The sequence below is a fragment of the Ixodes scapularis genome, unplaced genomic scaffold, assembly GCF_016920785.2.
Source record: "Ixodes scapularis isolate PalLabHiFi unplaced genomic scaffold, ASM1692078v2 ptg000932l_1__unscaffolded, whole genome shotgun sequence".
Classification (NCBI taxonomy): Eukaryota; Metazoa; Arthropoda; class Arachnida; order Ixodida; family Ixodidae; genus Ixodes; species Ixodes scapularis.
The window spans coordinates 33,914-47,962 of NW_024610071.1; the positions used below are offsets into that span (position 1 = coordinate 33,914).

Genomic DNA, 14,049 nt, shown 5'->3' on the forward strand with positions numbered 1-14,049 from the left:
CGAGAATTTCCACAACAATGAATGGCGCCACTTTTCCCAGGATAGAGGGGCTTTAATCTCAGTCTGCCTGTTGCCCCACCAAACAGTTCTGCTAGGAGTCGACTGTGGCCCCACCATTACGTCTATTTTTCTTTATTAACCACTACATTTCCGCCCTTTTTAGAGGATATGTGTGTATTAAAATAAAACATCCAAAAGTATTGAAATTAATTTAATCAGTCCTAGTTAAAAATTAAGAATAATCAAATGCTCGCTACTCTGTCGTGTAGTGTGCAACCAATCTAAAATTAAAACCTGGCAAGTTTGGACAACATTTTATTGCGTTGAGTACTTCTGACAGGAATCCTAACGTCCTTGATTTCTTTCATCATGACCATCTACCTTTGCTTTGAAACATTTATTTAACGACCAAAGAAGTGGCCACCATATCTGCCCTGCTGTTTGGGCATAAAAAGAGGAAAAGCTTTTAATCTTCTCGGGAGCTTCCAGGGCGAATGAGACAAGTGGCAGCGATCAGGGACTCCTGGGGCTTCAGTAGTCTGGAGTCACCTGGTTGATCTCGGCGAGTATGGTTTCCTTGAGTGCCGTAGGGAGGTTCTGAAGTTGCCCGACTGTGACATTGTTGGGGGCCAGGTGCACTGCGAGTGGAGGGTGAACGGGCAATCCATCCCAAGAGCTTGGTGACAGGGTGAACACAAGTGTAGCATCCAGAGTCATGTTGCGCTGGTTGCGGAAAAAAGACGTCCGAGGCCCGTTCAGCTAGCTCCTCGGGAGAGACACCTTTGCGAAGGGCAACAGTGGCAGCAAATTGCCTAGGTTTGTGGTCCCCGAGGAGAGAACGGAGGAGCCTTCAAACTTTCGAAAGATGGCTATTGCCGGAGATGGATCTGCACAGGGAAGTCCAGCAGTTGGAAGCGAGTTCCGAAGTGTAGCACGAGATAGTCTTTTGGAGTTTATGTGAAGGTTTGAGGAGTCGTCGTGGTCTGCGAGAACGGCGGTAACAGGCCAACAGGTGAATGCGGCGGTCCAGTAAGTAAATGCTCGTCAAAGCGGCATCGTCCGGTACGGTTAGCCGCTTTGTGGCAGACTTGTGGGCGGACTGGATAGCTTGTATAATGTCGGAAAAGCCAGCAAGTTCCATGACAGAAGAAAGAGCTGCTCGGAAGTTGTCCCACTTAGTGAAGAATGTGTCGCAGCAGGCGCGACAGTGAGATAGGGTTGCGGATAGGAAGTCGTAGCGTAAAATAATGGGGAGGTGATCACCGCCGAGGCGGTCGCCGGCGACATGCCATCTCCAGCGTCGAGGGTAACGAGCACAGGTAAAGTCGGGGCAGGTGTCCTGCTGTTGGGAGGATTGTTTGATACGTGTGGGGGTGTCTGGGATGTTGAGGAACGAAAGTTTCAGCCCTGTGAGGTCTGCAAGAAGCCGCGTGCCGTGGGGAAGGTCAATGTCGTAGCCCCATGCGTGTGTTTGGCATTAAGATCACCGCAAACGGGAACGTCGTCTTTTGGATAAAGACGGGCGAAGTGCTTAAAAAAAGGGATGTTTAGCGGCTGCCTTGTCCAGCGGTTTAGCGATGTGTCTGGAGCCACATAGACAGAGAAGAGAAAAACGGGCCGTTGAGGAATTGGCGGCAACCCGTAACGCTGGTCATTGCAGAGCACCTCTGTGAGGTGTCGAGAAGAGTGAAGCACACTGATCGATGAACGTACAGGGCGGAACGAATCCAAGGCAAGGGGGCACTAGTCTCAATGTTCGGAGCAAGTCCATCGTACTGTGGCAAAGAAGGGAGGGGGCCGTTGATTTCTTGTAGAGCAAACGCAGCGGCCATGTCGGATGACGAGTGAAGATAAAATTTTTCGATGAAGTCTGCCTTCTTCTGTTTAAGCGAGCAACAGTTCCACTGAACAATCCTGGGGGCGCTAACCATGTTTGCGTGGTGATAGTGGGGGGCCGCCGAACGGAATGATGCCCTGCATCGCGAGGCGCCCGATTACTGCACGGGTGCAGGTATCCACGAGAGTAAACAGCGAGTTTTGCATCGTCGGAATTCGCTGCGTGGCTGCCAGCATTTGTTTTGTGAAAAGGGTGATTTGTTGTTGCAAGCCAGTAAAGTCTGACCCTGACGGAAGTAGGGCAGGCGTCTCACTAGTGCTGTTGACAGCTCTCGCTGATTCTGCGAAGGTGGTCCGAGGCGGTTCTGATGTTGGGACTTGTGTGAGGTCGGCGGTGATGTTGTGTGCCGGCGTTAGGAGTTTTGTGGCGAGCACCGGGCGGGAGTCAGTCTTCTGCTTCGCAGACCTCGGTGCTGCGATGAGGGCTTTGGGCGCAGATAACAGCACAGCTTGCTGAGCAGGAGCTAGTTTCAGGCGTCACTGGTGGTGACGCCGGCTTCTCTTTGGATGTTGATGAAGGCAACTGACGACGCTGTGTTGTGCCGTTGGCTTGGGTGCTGTTGGGGCACTGGGCAACGCGAGGCTGGTGCCGTCGAATGTAATGAGTGCCGACCCAGAGTTTGTGAGAGGACCGGCCTGGAGGATAGCAGATTTCCGGCAATGAAGGTTTTTTAGGACGCAGAATCCAGGTCGCCAGACTTTTTTTATGAATCCGCGAACCTGGCCACGGCGAATGGCCTCGTAGCCTTGCACGGAGACCTGCAGAGTGCCGATCGGGATGTATGTTACATTGAGGAATGCATCGCACACTTGAGACAAAGCAGCATCAACTGCAAGTTGATTACTGCAGTCGAGGTACCTCACTTGGTAGGGGGCTGCAATGGTGTAGGAGACCTGAGGTCTATCTGTGCAGCAACTGCAGAGTCAATGGCAAGAAAGACCCCGTCCATGATGCGGCATGGTTTGGCCGGCCGTAGAATGACAGTGTGGGAGAACTCACTGCAGAACGATGCTGCTGGAGGCGCCGCGGGCGGGGCCGCCTTACGTCGGCGAGAGACAGGATGCCATCCGTCCTCCAGGGGGAACGAGTCAGGGTTCGAGTCACGTTGGATGCACCGGGGTGAGGTGGTAAGCTTAGTCGCAGCGGCGCCGAAGAAAAAAATGCCACGAGCACGCTTCGTTTCATTGGCGGCAGTGCGGATGTGGCAACTGTTGTTGAGGGGCGACAACTTGCTTTCGGGATCATCGTCGCCGAGGATGGAGAATGGATTCTGAGTAAAGACCGCAGGTTGAATTCACGCGGCAACAAGTGGTGCATCAAGAAGCGACGTGACGGCAGGAGTGGTTGCACCGGCTGTGGGTGGTGCATTGAGCGGTAAGCTTCAGACAGCGGGAGAAGCCAGCGTGGCCTCGGTGGGTTGTGAGTCCATTTCGTTGGGTAGAGGAAAGTCCCGAGGGCCGTAGTCGGTGCTAATGGTCGTCATGGGTCATGAGGGCGTGTGGGCACAAAAAGTTGCCGGAGCTGAAGTGAGCTAGATAGAGAGATATGGCCTCTTTTTTCTCCACGACCATCTACGAAGCCACAAGACTGCAGCTCTAGCTTCGACTGAGCAGTGGCTCTCTCGTGAAATTGCACAGCAAAGCACAGACCTTCCAGATAGAGTCCAGGCTCTTGCTCATACTGTTTGGGAAAGTACCCCTCAAGATTCGAAAACACTTCATTTGTCCAATCACTCGTTCCACGTGGATCCGGACCTTCGCAATCGCCCTAGTTTTCGCTTCGTCCTCCAGGGAGAGCTGTAGCCTTCCCCCAAGGAAAGGTGGAATGTTCAGGTTAGCCCCTGCAGCTTCGACCTCTTCAGTGATCAAAAAGCCTCTGTCCGCCATGACAGAGTCTCCGGGCTCAAGAAGGTTGCATAGCCCGGAACATGCGGTCAGGGCTTTGTCAGAGACGCGGCCAGGGGCAAGGTCGCTCACGAACGACACGAACCCATTGGGGGTGATGCCCAGCAGTCCCTTGGCAGTGTTGTGGCACTTGTAGCTTGAGTAGGTATCACTCTGCACCCTGAAGTCGCTAGGTGTCTCGATGAAGATTTCCGTGCAATCCAGAATGACTCTCGTCGATGGATACGCCTCGATGAAGCACTCCGGCATGTGCTTGTTCACAACCTGTCGCGACGGCCAGTAGTTGAGTTGAGCAAGGTAGTCCGCTAGGTAACCAATCCAGAATGTCCACACCCGGCTGACTGTGCTGATGTGGATACGAAACCGGTATGCAAGGTCCTGCTCCAAAAGTCCCACCCTCAGGCGGGACAACACGAGCAGCAGCTGATCATCCATGGATAGATAAGGTGACCTTCTCTGCGGACCTTGACTTTCCTTGTGAGCTTCATAACCTGCCTGAACAAACTTGTAAAAGGCGAGAAATCTCTCCAGGGAGTCGAATCCCGTGTAGAAGGCCAGTTTCTTTGGGTCCTGTTGCACGGCTGTGAGCGTGAAGTTCTGAAAGGGGATTGTAGCATCGATGACCTCCTCTGCTTTGTCATACATCTCCTCAAGATGGGCTACTTTCTTCCGCAGAGCTTCATTTTCTTTCTGTAGACGGTCGTTGTCCTTGCGCAGTTTCTCGTTTGCAGAAGCGAGCTCCTCTAGCTGCCTGATGCGATCACGCAGGGCTTGATCGATACATCCTGTGATGCTGTACTGGTGGTCTGCCAGATGGGGAGATAGCAAAATAAATATCACATCATTTTTGCAGTCAAATATCAAAACAAAAAACTAGGCTTTCTCCTTGTAATTGCCTTGGCTCTGCCAAATAGCATATCATGTGCCATACAAAAAAAGCATCACATGTTAAAGGGGCCAAGAAACGATATGCATTTGGATGTTCTGCACCTCATACAAGCATACTGACGTCTGTAGCACAAATATAATCTATATAATAATCTATATACCACAAACCAGAGGCTCCCCTGCCAAGGTTATATTCTGAGGAATAGAAGGCTAATTTACAGTCAGAAATCACAATGTTGAGAAAGCCTAGGGTTCACACCAGGGTGACGACACTTGAATACAGACGGCTTATGAACTGGACCCAAGCACTGAGTGAGCACCTGACTATTTGGTTACAATCAATGCCATGGTAACTATTGGGGCTTGGGCTTGTGTCTAATCACTGCGCCAACAGTAGCAGCTAACCCCTAACAGTAATCATGTGATTATTTTACCTGGCTGTGAGGAAGAGCAGAATATTGCTTGTTCTCAAGCTTTATTGTGCGACAGCAGCATTTAGCAGAAGTAACTGAGTCGGTTTATGACCTCTTTAATGCTGCTCTGTTCCACACGAAGGAGCTATAATGGGAATGCTGGCTATTCGCCTTGAGATCCGATCGTCAGGGGTGCTGCGGGGAAATGCGGAACTAAGCTTTGTTCTACACTTACTTGGAGCACGGAGAATGCTGCGGACGCTAACTCGAAGCCCTGAGAGGCTCCGGTGCAGCGTTCGTGCGCATGCATTGGAGTCAACTGCGAATTCTAAGAGCATGCATAGCCTTGCCCGTGCTCCATAACAAAAGTGGGGATGGTTTTTTTGTGGACGCCAGAGAATCGCCGCTTGTCTTGTAGGAAACAATGGATAAACAAAAGCATGTGTCCCCACTTTTCAATCTGGATCTTGAGGCAAATAACATGCAAGCAGGGCTGTGGCAGCATCTCCTTTGTACCTGGCAGACAATGAAGTGAGGGTGTGACCGCAATCTGAAAGAACAACTCCGCGGGTACCTTGCATGTGCGGTATCTTAGAGTGCACCGTGCCATATGGTGCTGCGAGTATGGAACGGCCACAACTTGCGTGCTATAGCCAGCGGTGACTGAGTTAGTACAGTTTGTAAAGTTCGACGTACTGCATGTAAGTGTTCCATGCACCTATCGGGACTGCTGCACAGTTGACAGGGATGCCAAATAAACAGACGAGCAACACTGATGCTCAATGTTAGGAGCTTACCGCTAGCTATTACATCATCAGTGTCAGGGGCACCAGCGGAGGCCAAGGGGCTGCCGGGTTGTGCTGGCTCCTGGCTAGCAGGCAGGGTCACGGTCTGTGCCAGGTCAAGGTCCGACAGAAAGTAGGCCGGCAGCGGCTGCAGCGCATGGCGCTTCCTTGCGCAGATCATGTTTGGGACCTTTGGGCAGGCCGCAACATCTGCAGGCAAGGATAAGGCAATTGTTCACGCAATTATTTTATAAGCATTACATACCGGCTGGAATTCTGTCTAGCACAGGGCACAGCTTACACTGTACGGAGCACATAACATGTCAAACAACCAAGAGCTCAGCTGGATCAATAGCGGTCACTGTTTCTACCCTTTGGTAGCTGGTCTGGAATGTTGTAGCCAAATAGCGATTGTTGCAGTTCTTTCTGAGACGAAGTGCATTCAACAGCCACCGGCGTATAAAAGAAGGGAACAAAGTTTATATCCTTATTCAACATAGTTTGGCACACAACAAAAGGTTTGTCCCAAGCGAGCCAATCAGAGTACACTTCTCTAGTAAAGAGCTGTCACATACATTTGACTTCAACACTTCAATCAGTTCACAGGGGTTATAGAGTCTGCCACCTGCCATGTTACTGTGAAATCGACTATATTCGGTGCCATCTTAGGCTGTCCATACTTGCCTAAAGGGCCCTTTATTAAACATAATTATATTTCCGCATTCATATGTGTTTCCATTTGTGACACGAACGATATGCACAGCTGCAACTTCTTACAAAGCAGTTGGCTCAAGCATATTACGACCGCAAACTCCTGACAAGGCATGTCCAACTCTATCTGCTTGAATGGTCACTAGGAAGCTGCCTAGTCAAGCAAACACGGTGGACAGTAATTATAGAGTCCTTGCACCTGACGTCAGTTTTCGCTCAAAATATTTCTAGAATTCATGTTGGTACATTTTCTCCTATGTTTTTCTATGTGCTAAGAGAGTGTTTTCCAGCTCGCTGAAGTCCTCTTGCATTGTGACCGACTGTGTCAGATAGAGCAGTCGGAAATATAAAGAAGCATCGTCTGGTACCGTTCAAACACACTGCTGTTATTTAGAGTCGAGATGAGCTGGCACTTCAATGTACGACAGGAAACATGCAGAGCCTTCACTACTTTCCACAACGAGAGAGCTGGATTAAAAGCTGTCATTTGGGGCCATCAGAGATGAAGGCAGCAGAGCGACATCCCCTGGTGCCTTGAGCAGCAAGCTAGCTAAGCCAAGCCAAATCCTTGAAAAAGGCAGTCAGTAGGTTTATATGCCACCTATTCCCACTGCAAATTTAATGACGGACGAGAATGTTATACTTTTTCAGTTTCAGTGATATCCTTGATGCTACTTAACCGCACGTCGCAAAACCTCTTTTCGATTGCAGTCCATTTGCGTCGTCTAGCCGTTGAGAGATCTCATGTATTCAGACAAAACATTGTTATTATGTCTGCAGCTCTACAAAATCTGACATTACGATTGCTTGAAGCTCCGTCTTTTTCTATGAGAGCGATGATTGCTTCCGTAGGTCACGTATTTCGCCATGCTCACTGGGTAGCACCGCTGTCCACAAATCACCAGACGCCACCAGCAGTGACGTAGCTCACGTGAGAAACGACCCATGTATACAGTGATCACAAGCAAGAATATAAGCAGGGAAAAACAACTATTGCAGAAAGAAACAAAAATAGGCAAATAACATACACTTCGGAAATGTCCTGGTTGGAAAAAACCGGGGAGCTTTGTCCTCGTACTTCTTTCTCCCAGTTTCGTTAAAATGAGCGCCGCATATTCTGCTGTCAGAGGTTGGCGTCCACAGAGAGAACCGTCCAGTGGTACCTGCATGCAAAAGAAGCAGTTAGCACCATATTAAGATTCACCCATTCAACTTTGGAGCAAGTGCAACTCAATCTCAGTGGTAAGAATGGATGCAGCAGCCGTGGCGTCTGAACAGGGGCGTCAGTAAACTATCCGGGCAAGGGGGTAGAATTCAGTTCTCCTCCTCCCCCATCGTCACCCCACCGCCTTCTAAACACTTCCAGTACCATTGTGCAGCGGGCACTAAGAACAAGCACATAGTTTATGCCTAACAAACCTGGAGTGGATGCACGCTGAAAATGATAGAAGCACTGTGAGAGTATCTTTGCTTTAGCTGTAGGGTAGTGAGATGAAGCGACATTCCTGCGATGCAATCAAATATTGGTATGTCGGTGCAGGTGGAAGTGGCCAAGAGAGTGAAAAGGGCACATGCAACATCTGGGATTCTTTGAGATTGTCTTTTTTGTTTCAGTCGTATGTTGCACTTATAGGTCAAAAATAATGAATGCTATTTTTATTTTTAAAAAAAATGTGTTTCGCAGGTATGTTGTACATATGGGTAAAATGACTTGGGCCACGTCGGACAGTACACACACTGTACCTTCCTGATCATTGTCAGGAAAGTGTAGATAACAAGTAAAAAAATATGGTAAATACCTTTCCTGTTGATTCGCTGTACCCAAATGTTGCGTAGATGGCTGTTCTTCGGAAAGCGATTCCAGGACACATGCTTGGCAGTGAGAGTGGTGTGGGCACAGCCCGGTACACAGCAGGTTGTACCGCCCGTCATGTGGCTTCTGAGGGTGACCTAAGAAGATACTACATTCAGCTGACATCTCGAATAGTGAAATAAATAAGTGAAGTGACCATCAGTTTCAAAGTTGCAGTTGCTGACATAACTCGCTTGCTAAGGGCCCGCTCAACTCACAACCGCTGTTAAGAGCGATTGTGAAGCTATGCGATGTACTACATACGCATACCAGCCGCGACGATGAATCACCGGCGCTCGCGGACGGTCAGCGAACGCGAGAAAAGTGACGCCGCGCGGACGGTTGTTGACGAGCGCTGCCGAGGCACGCCGACCGCTGGTACAGCTTCGCAAGCGTCCGAAGGGCAAAAAGATCGCAACGACAAAGCACCGTCCCGAATGTTGAGCACGCAAGCAGTACTCGATATCCCACGCTCACATTTCACAGGGCGAGCGCATCACGAAGCGAAGGCATGTCGGCCTTCGCTTCGTGATGACTACTTTATTTCTCTGCTTACAGCGGTGACATTTGTAGTGATGTTCGAAACTGCTCTCTCGCGACCGCACACGAGTTAAATGAACGGCCTAGGAGCGGGATAGAGCGTAACGGCAACAGTCAGTACTCACCCCGGGAGCGGCGAACGAAGCGGCGTGGTGTCCGTCGACGGCCGCGTCGAAAACGATGGAATATGCACAAAAACACGTAATATACAGAAGAAATACAAAGCGCTGAACGAAATAGATACACTTATGAACAAGAAAAATACACTGGAGTAGATAAAAAAGAGGATTATTAAGTATAAACAACGAAGATGAAAAGTATGTCTAGAGCGAGGTGATGCGATTCCAACGGAGAGCAGCCAGACGACGGGGGCCGACAGAACACCGATCCCAAGATTCCTCGCGCGCGCGCCGGGGCGCTTGGGAGGACTGCAAATGGTCTATTGGTTAGTGTTCGTGCTTTGTGTGTGATATGAGTGGTTGCCCCGTAAAATCAGAAGTAAAAAAAAAAAACATTTTTTAGCGCATCTAGCGGTTACTACTACACTTCCTAGGTGGCGCAAGCTGCCGCCTAATTCAATAAGCTAAATGTTGAGCAGCTTGCCAGCCGTCATGTTTTTTTTTTTCTTTTTTTTTTTTACGGGAATTTGTTATTTTACAGAAAGAGTATGTTAAATAACAGAAAAATTCAAAACAGAGGACAGAGCTTTACAGGAATTTTCTGGCAGGCCAGCTGCCAGACAATTTCTGTTTTTTTACACAACTTTTTTTTACACTGATATATATAATCACCGGGAGCCTAGGAAAGGTAGGGCAGGGGTTATTTTAAACTTTCGAGTGCTACCTGTATGTCAGTTTACAAAACGCCAGTATATCTACTTTCACGACTTAAAGAGATCCCACCGATCTAGACAGTTTAAATTTTTTTTCTCCAACACGTATAAAAAAAGGGGGGGAGGGAGGAGGAGGCATTTAAATTCAAATTCAAAATCAAATTTATTTATTTTAAAAACGCACAAAAATTGTTTAGACCCATAGCCACAGTGGCTTCGGATCCAAACAAGAATAAGTCTTACAATGCGGTGTGACGGAGTGTATTACCGACTCATTCGGTGCTGTGCGTGCGGGCACGCACAGCACTACAGAGATGAACTGCTTCAGCGACTCTCATCCGCCCACGAGTCTGCACGCCTGATGCTGGCTGACTCTGCCAAAACAAGGAAACACCTATTCGACAGGGACGCCGCAACTTCGAGCTCCGCCGTGGGTGACGTCGTTTGTATCAACGACTTGGCCGGCGTCCGTGGGCTCGCCAGAAAGTTGCAGCCTAAATGGCGCGGTCCGCTTCGGGTCGTAGAAAAACTGTCGGAGGTCACCTTCCGAGTAAAAGACACTCGAACAGGGGAGCAAAAAGTAGTTCATGCTAATCATATGGTGCCGGAGGCGGTGACCGGGGTGACATTGGGCCTCTTCGGGGGCCGGGCATGCCGAATGATGTTGGGACTCCTACTGCCATGCCCGCCGTTCCAAAGCCCCACGGCCCGTGTCCAGCGGATGAGAACAGAGTGGATCCTGACGAGAAGAGATCAAACGATTTCATCATGCTGGCACTCTTGGAGGAGTTGACTCACAGCTCGGCTGCTGCTCCTCCTAGAGCAAGCCAACCCGCGCGGGAACACCGCTATGCTTTGAGAAAATACGGACCAGTTGATCGACCTTAATGGGCACACGTACGAGAAACCGGCGGGGCCCACCGGGTGGTCTGTAATCTGCGGGAACTTTCTTAGTGTGCTCCTTATTGTTCTGGGTTCAATGTGTTGTCCCATTCTGTTCACTGTTCTTAGCGACCACGTGATGGTGTATTCTGTGCACTTTACCCAGTGTTTCGATAGGTATCCTATAGTGAGTTTATTACGGTCTGAAAACTAAGTGTCTTTATGAACCTGAACATGAACATCCCTTTAAGTTTTGTCAGGTGAATTTTGTGTAAGAGAAAATTCCTTTTTTTGTGTGTGGGCGAGTGTGACGGAGTGTCTAACCGACTCATTCGGTGCTGTGCGTGCGGGCATGCGTGTGTGTGTGTGTGTGTGTCCCACCGTGGCGTTCGCGCCAGATTACAAAGAATCCTCGCCTCGTGGCCAGGGGAAGAAAAGAGAAAAAAGAGGAGGGACAGCAAAAAAGAGCGGTTAGCCATCGCAACCCTTGGGACGGAGAACGTCGTAGCAGTTGTCTGTGTCGCGAACTCAAGTCGAGCTTAGATAAAGTTCTATGTGCCGGAACTAGTGCTGGGTACTGTCTCTCCTCAACGTCGGACCCCGACGACGGTGTGTGTGCAGCTCCTAACCAGAGTCTTCACAGCGGCATACATAAAAAATGTTCAACAAAAAAAAAAAATTATATTTCGTTATGGGGTGGCCGCGGTATGCGTCTTTACACTTGTGATTAAAAAACATTTTTTTTATAATGTTGTCAAAAACGTTGGAGTTCTGCATCACATCCGTTGGTATATCTTTCCAAATGAATGTACCAAAAAATGTAGTGAGTTCACCGTAGGTATTTTTACATAATGGTAAGTTAAAATTATGACTAACTGTAGCCCTCATATGCTTTTTAAGACATTTAAACAAACTTACTAAATTAAAACTTGTTGTTGGCCTAGTTGGTTCATGATGCAGTATAGAGGTTTTTTGCGCGACACAGGGGACAATTAAAAGCGAGTAGACACGGACAAGCGCTTGTCCGTGTCTACTTGCTTGTAATTGTCCCCTGTGTCGCGCAAAAAACCTCTATACTGAAACTTGCTGAAAGGGGCTCCTTATTTTTTTTATTTTTTTTTATAATTGCAAGAACAGTTGGAATACCGCCCTCATGGCGTATTTATTAATCTTGGCGGATATTATAGGTCGAGCCGTAACCATCACCGTCAATCCAATAATTCAGTGGTTCTCAACCATCGATATTTCGCGGACCCCTTGTCGATCGGCGGAGATGATGGAGGACCCCGTTCGTGATGAAGGGAAGGGAAACGTATTAGTTAAATGTAATAATGATTTAATAAATGGATACAACTATGGGCTAGTGTGAAGTAGACCTCTTTATTGACATACACACAAGAAAACTCGCCCGAAAACTGAAACATCTCTTCTCGACTCGAAAAGAGACAACTCTTATTGCCGGGCTTGACTGATGAGGCAGCTCTTCGCGGACCCCTAGAATGTTTTCGCGGGCCCCCATTTGAGAACCACTGCACTAATTAATTAAAATCTTTAGGCGAACTTCCTAAAAAATGGTTTCATGGGTCATGTTGCGATGTTAGTTTTAAAGGCAGTGATTATTAGTTATTTGGCCGATTCATAAAATTATCGAAAATGCCTCGGGCTTCAATTGACATATTCGTCGATACATGTTCACGTGTTTGCTGCTTCTAAAACTGGGCAAGGAGCGCTGTATGGCACCACCCGCTGTCCCGAGCAGAAAAGAGGCGTACCTTGTTCGCTTGTCCCGTCTCCACCTTCGTCGTCTTTGTTAAATGTACGCTGTTTCCAGTTGTATCGTGAACCAACTCGCCTGCATCGTCACTTTGGACCTGTGTCGGGCACTCGTCGTTATCTCGGCAGCGATTAGCTAACACCTCCTCGACGACAAAGCCGTAGTGCTCAATTTGTATCAATATATATATATATATATATATATATATATATATATATATATATATATATATATATATATATATATACTGGGCACGAGTGCGGCATCAGAGTTCGGCTGAGGCTGTAGGTGGAGGTGGAGGGTTTGTTAACCTTCTTTAGGCGACGCCGAAATTTTAGCACTACGGCTTTGCCATCTAAGAGGTGTAGGTGTAAGTGGAGGGTTTGTTGGCCTGCTTTAGGCCACGCCGAAAATTCAACACAACGGCTTTGCTATCTGGGGTGTGGAGGTGGAGGGTTTGTGTGCCTCCTTTAGGCCACGCCGAAAATTCATCACTACGGGTTTGCTACTTAAGAGGTAGAGGTGAAGGGTTTGCTTGCATTCTTTAGGCCACGCCGAAAATTCCGCACTTCGGCTTTGCCATCTAGGAGGTATAGGTGGAGGTGGAGGGTGTGCTGGCCTGCTTTAGGCCACGCCCGAAGATTCGGCACTGCGGCTTTGTATCTAAGAGGTGGAGGTGGAGGGTTTGTTTTCCTTCTTTAGGACACGCCGAAAATTTTGCACTACGTCTTTTTTATCTAGGAAATGTAGGTGTAGGGTTTGTTGCTATTTGTTTATTCTTCTAATCAATTAATATTTCAAACCTAGATGCCATTTTTTGCGAGTTGTGCCGATTCAATTATAGCTTCTAAGAAACATTTGCCTTCACTAGTGCAGCTGCAAAATTACTCATGAAACCATTAATTCAAAATTAACACAATTTTAAATAATTATCCAATGAATCGTGGTTATACTACTTAAAAGTACGCGAATCCAGAATACGCAATGAAGTTGGTGTTTATCTAACAGTACTTCATTTAAAAAAGGTTCCATTCCAATTAGAAACCAACAGCCTGTATACAAAGAGCTGACTGAATGAAAATGCCAAAAAATAATTTCTATCTAATGGTGCATTTAGACTTGCAAATCCGTGGGCGGATCCGCGCCGGCGGCCCCCTTGTAAAAACAATCATTTGTATGAGAAATTTCTTGTGTCCAATAAACACATATGTATCATACAAGATATATAAGAACATATAAGAAGGTATAAGAACCATACAAGAATTATATAAGAACTATATAAGAATTATATAAGATATATAAGAACCTCATAAGAAACTTATAAGAAACTTCCCACTGGTTTCTTATATGGTGCTTGTATGTTCTCATATATCTTACATAGTTCTTATATAGCTCTTATATGGTTCTTATACGGTTCTTATATGTTCTTATATATCTTGTATAATTCATATGTGTTTATTGGACACAGAAATTTCTCATACAAATGAGAATTTTCAATAGGGGGTGAGCGAATTTTGGAGCCAGGTGGCGAAATCCGCTCGTCGCTGGCGGAAAATCTCGATGGGTCAGGG

General features: G+C 47.7%; 1 protein-coding gene across 2 annotated transcripts; it reads right to left on the minus strand.

Annotated features, from left to right (window-relative positions):
• Window positions 1–308: 308 nt before the first annotated feature.
• LOC121046451 lies at window positions 309–9,420 on the minus strand. Of its 2 annotated transcripts, none has more exons than XM_040500692.2 (5): window positions 9,116–9,420; window positions 8,398–8,548; window positions 7,627–7,761; window positions 5,900–6,097; window positions 309–4,607 (listed from the first exon to the last, which is right to left on the minus strand). In XM_040500692.2, exons 2-5 carry the CDS (start codon window positions 8,528–8,530, stop codon window positions 3,493–3,495), a joined length of 1,581 nt encoding a protein of 526 aa, XP_040356626.1. In that variant the 5' UTR covers window positions 8,531–8,548; window positions 9,116–9,420; the 3' UTR covers window positions 309–3,492. The 2 variants fall into 2 exon arrangements, with proteins under 2 accessions (XP_040356626.1, XP_040356627.1); XM_040500693.2 differs by having other exon boundaries at window positions 8,398–8,559; window positions 9,116–9,372.
• Between the last annotated feature and the right edge of the window lie 4,629 nt (window positions 9,421–14,049).

Excerpts from the sequence above, each read along its gene's own strand:
- LOC121046451 (XM_040500692.2), bottom strand. The coding sequence starts at position 8,530 with ATGACGGGCGGTACAACCTGCTGTGTACCGGGCTGTGCCCACACCACT. Across the intron at positions 6,098-7,626 it reads AACCAGGACATTTCCGAAGT|ATGTTGCGGCCTGCCCAAAG; the intron begins GTATGTTATTTG and ends CCTTGCCTGCAG. Across the intron at positions 4,608-5,899 it reads TGATGATGTAATAGCTAGCG|ACCACCAGTACAGCATCACA; the intron begins GTAAGCTCCTAA and ends CCCATCTGGCAG.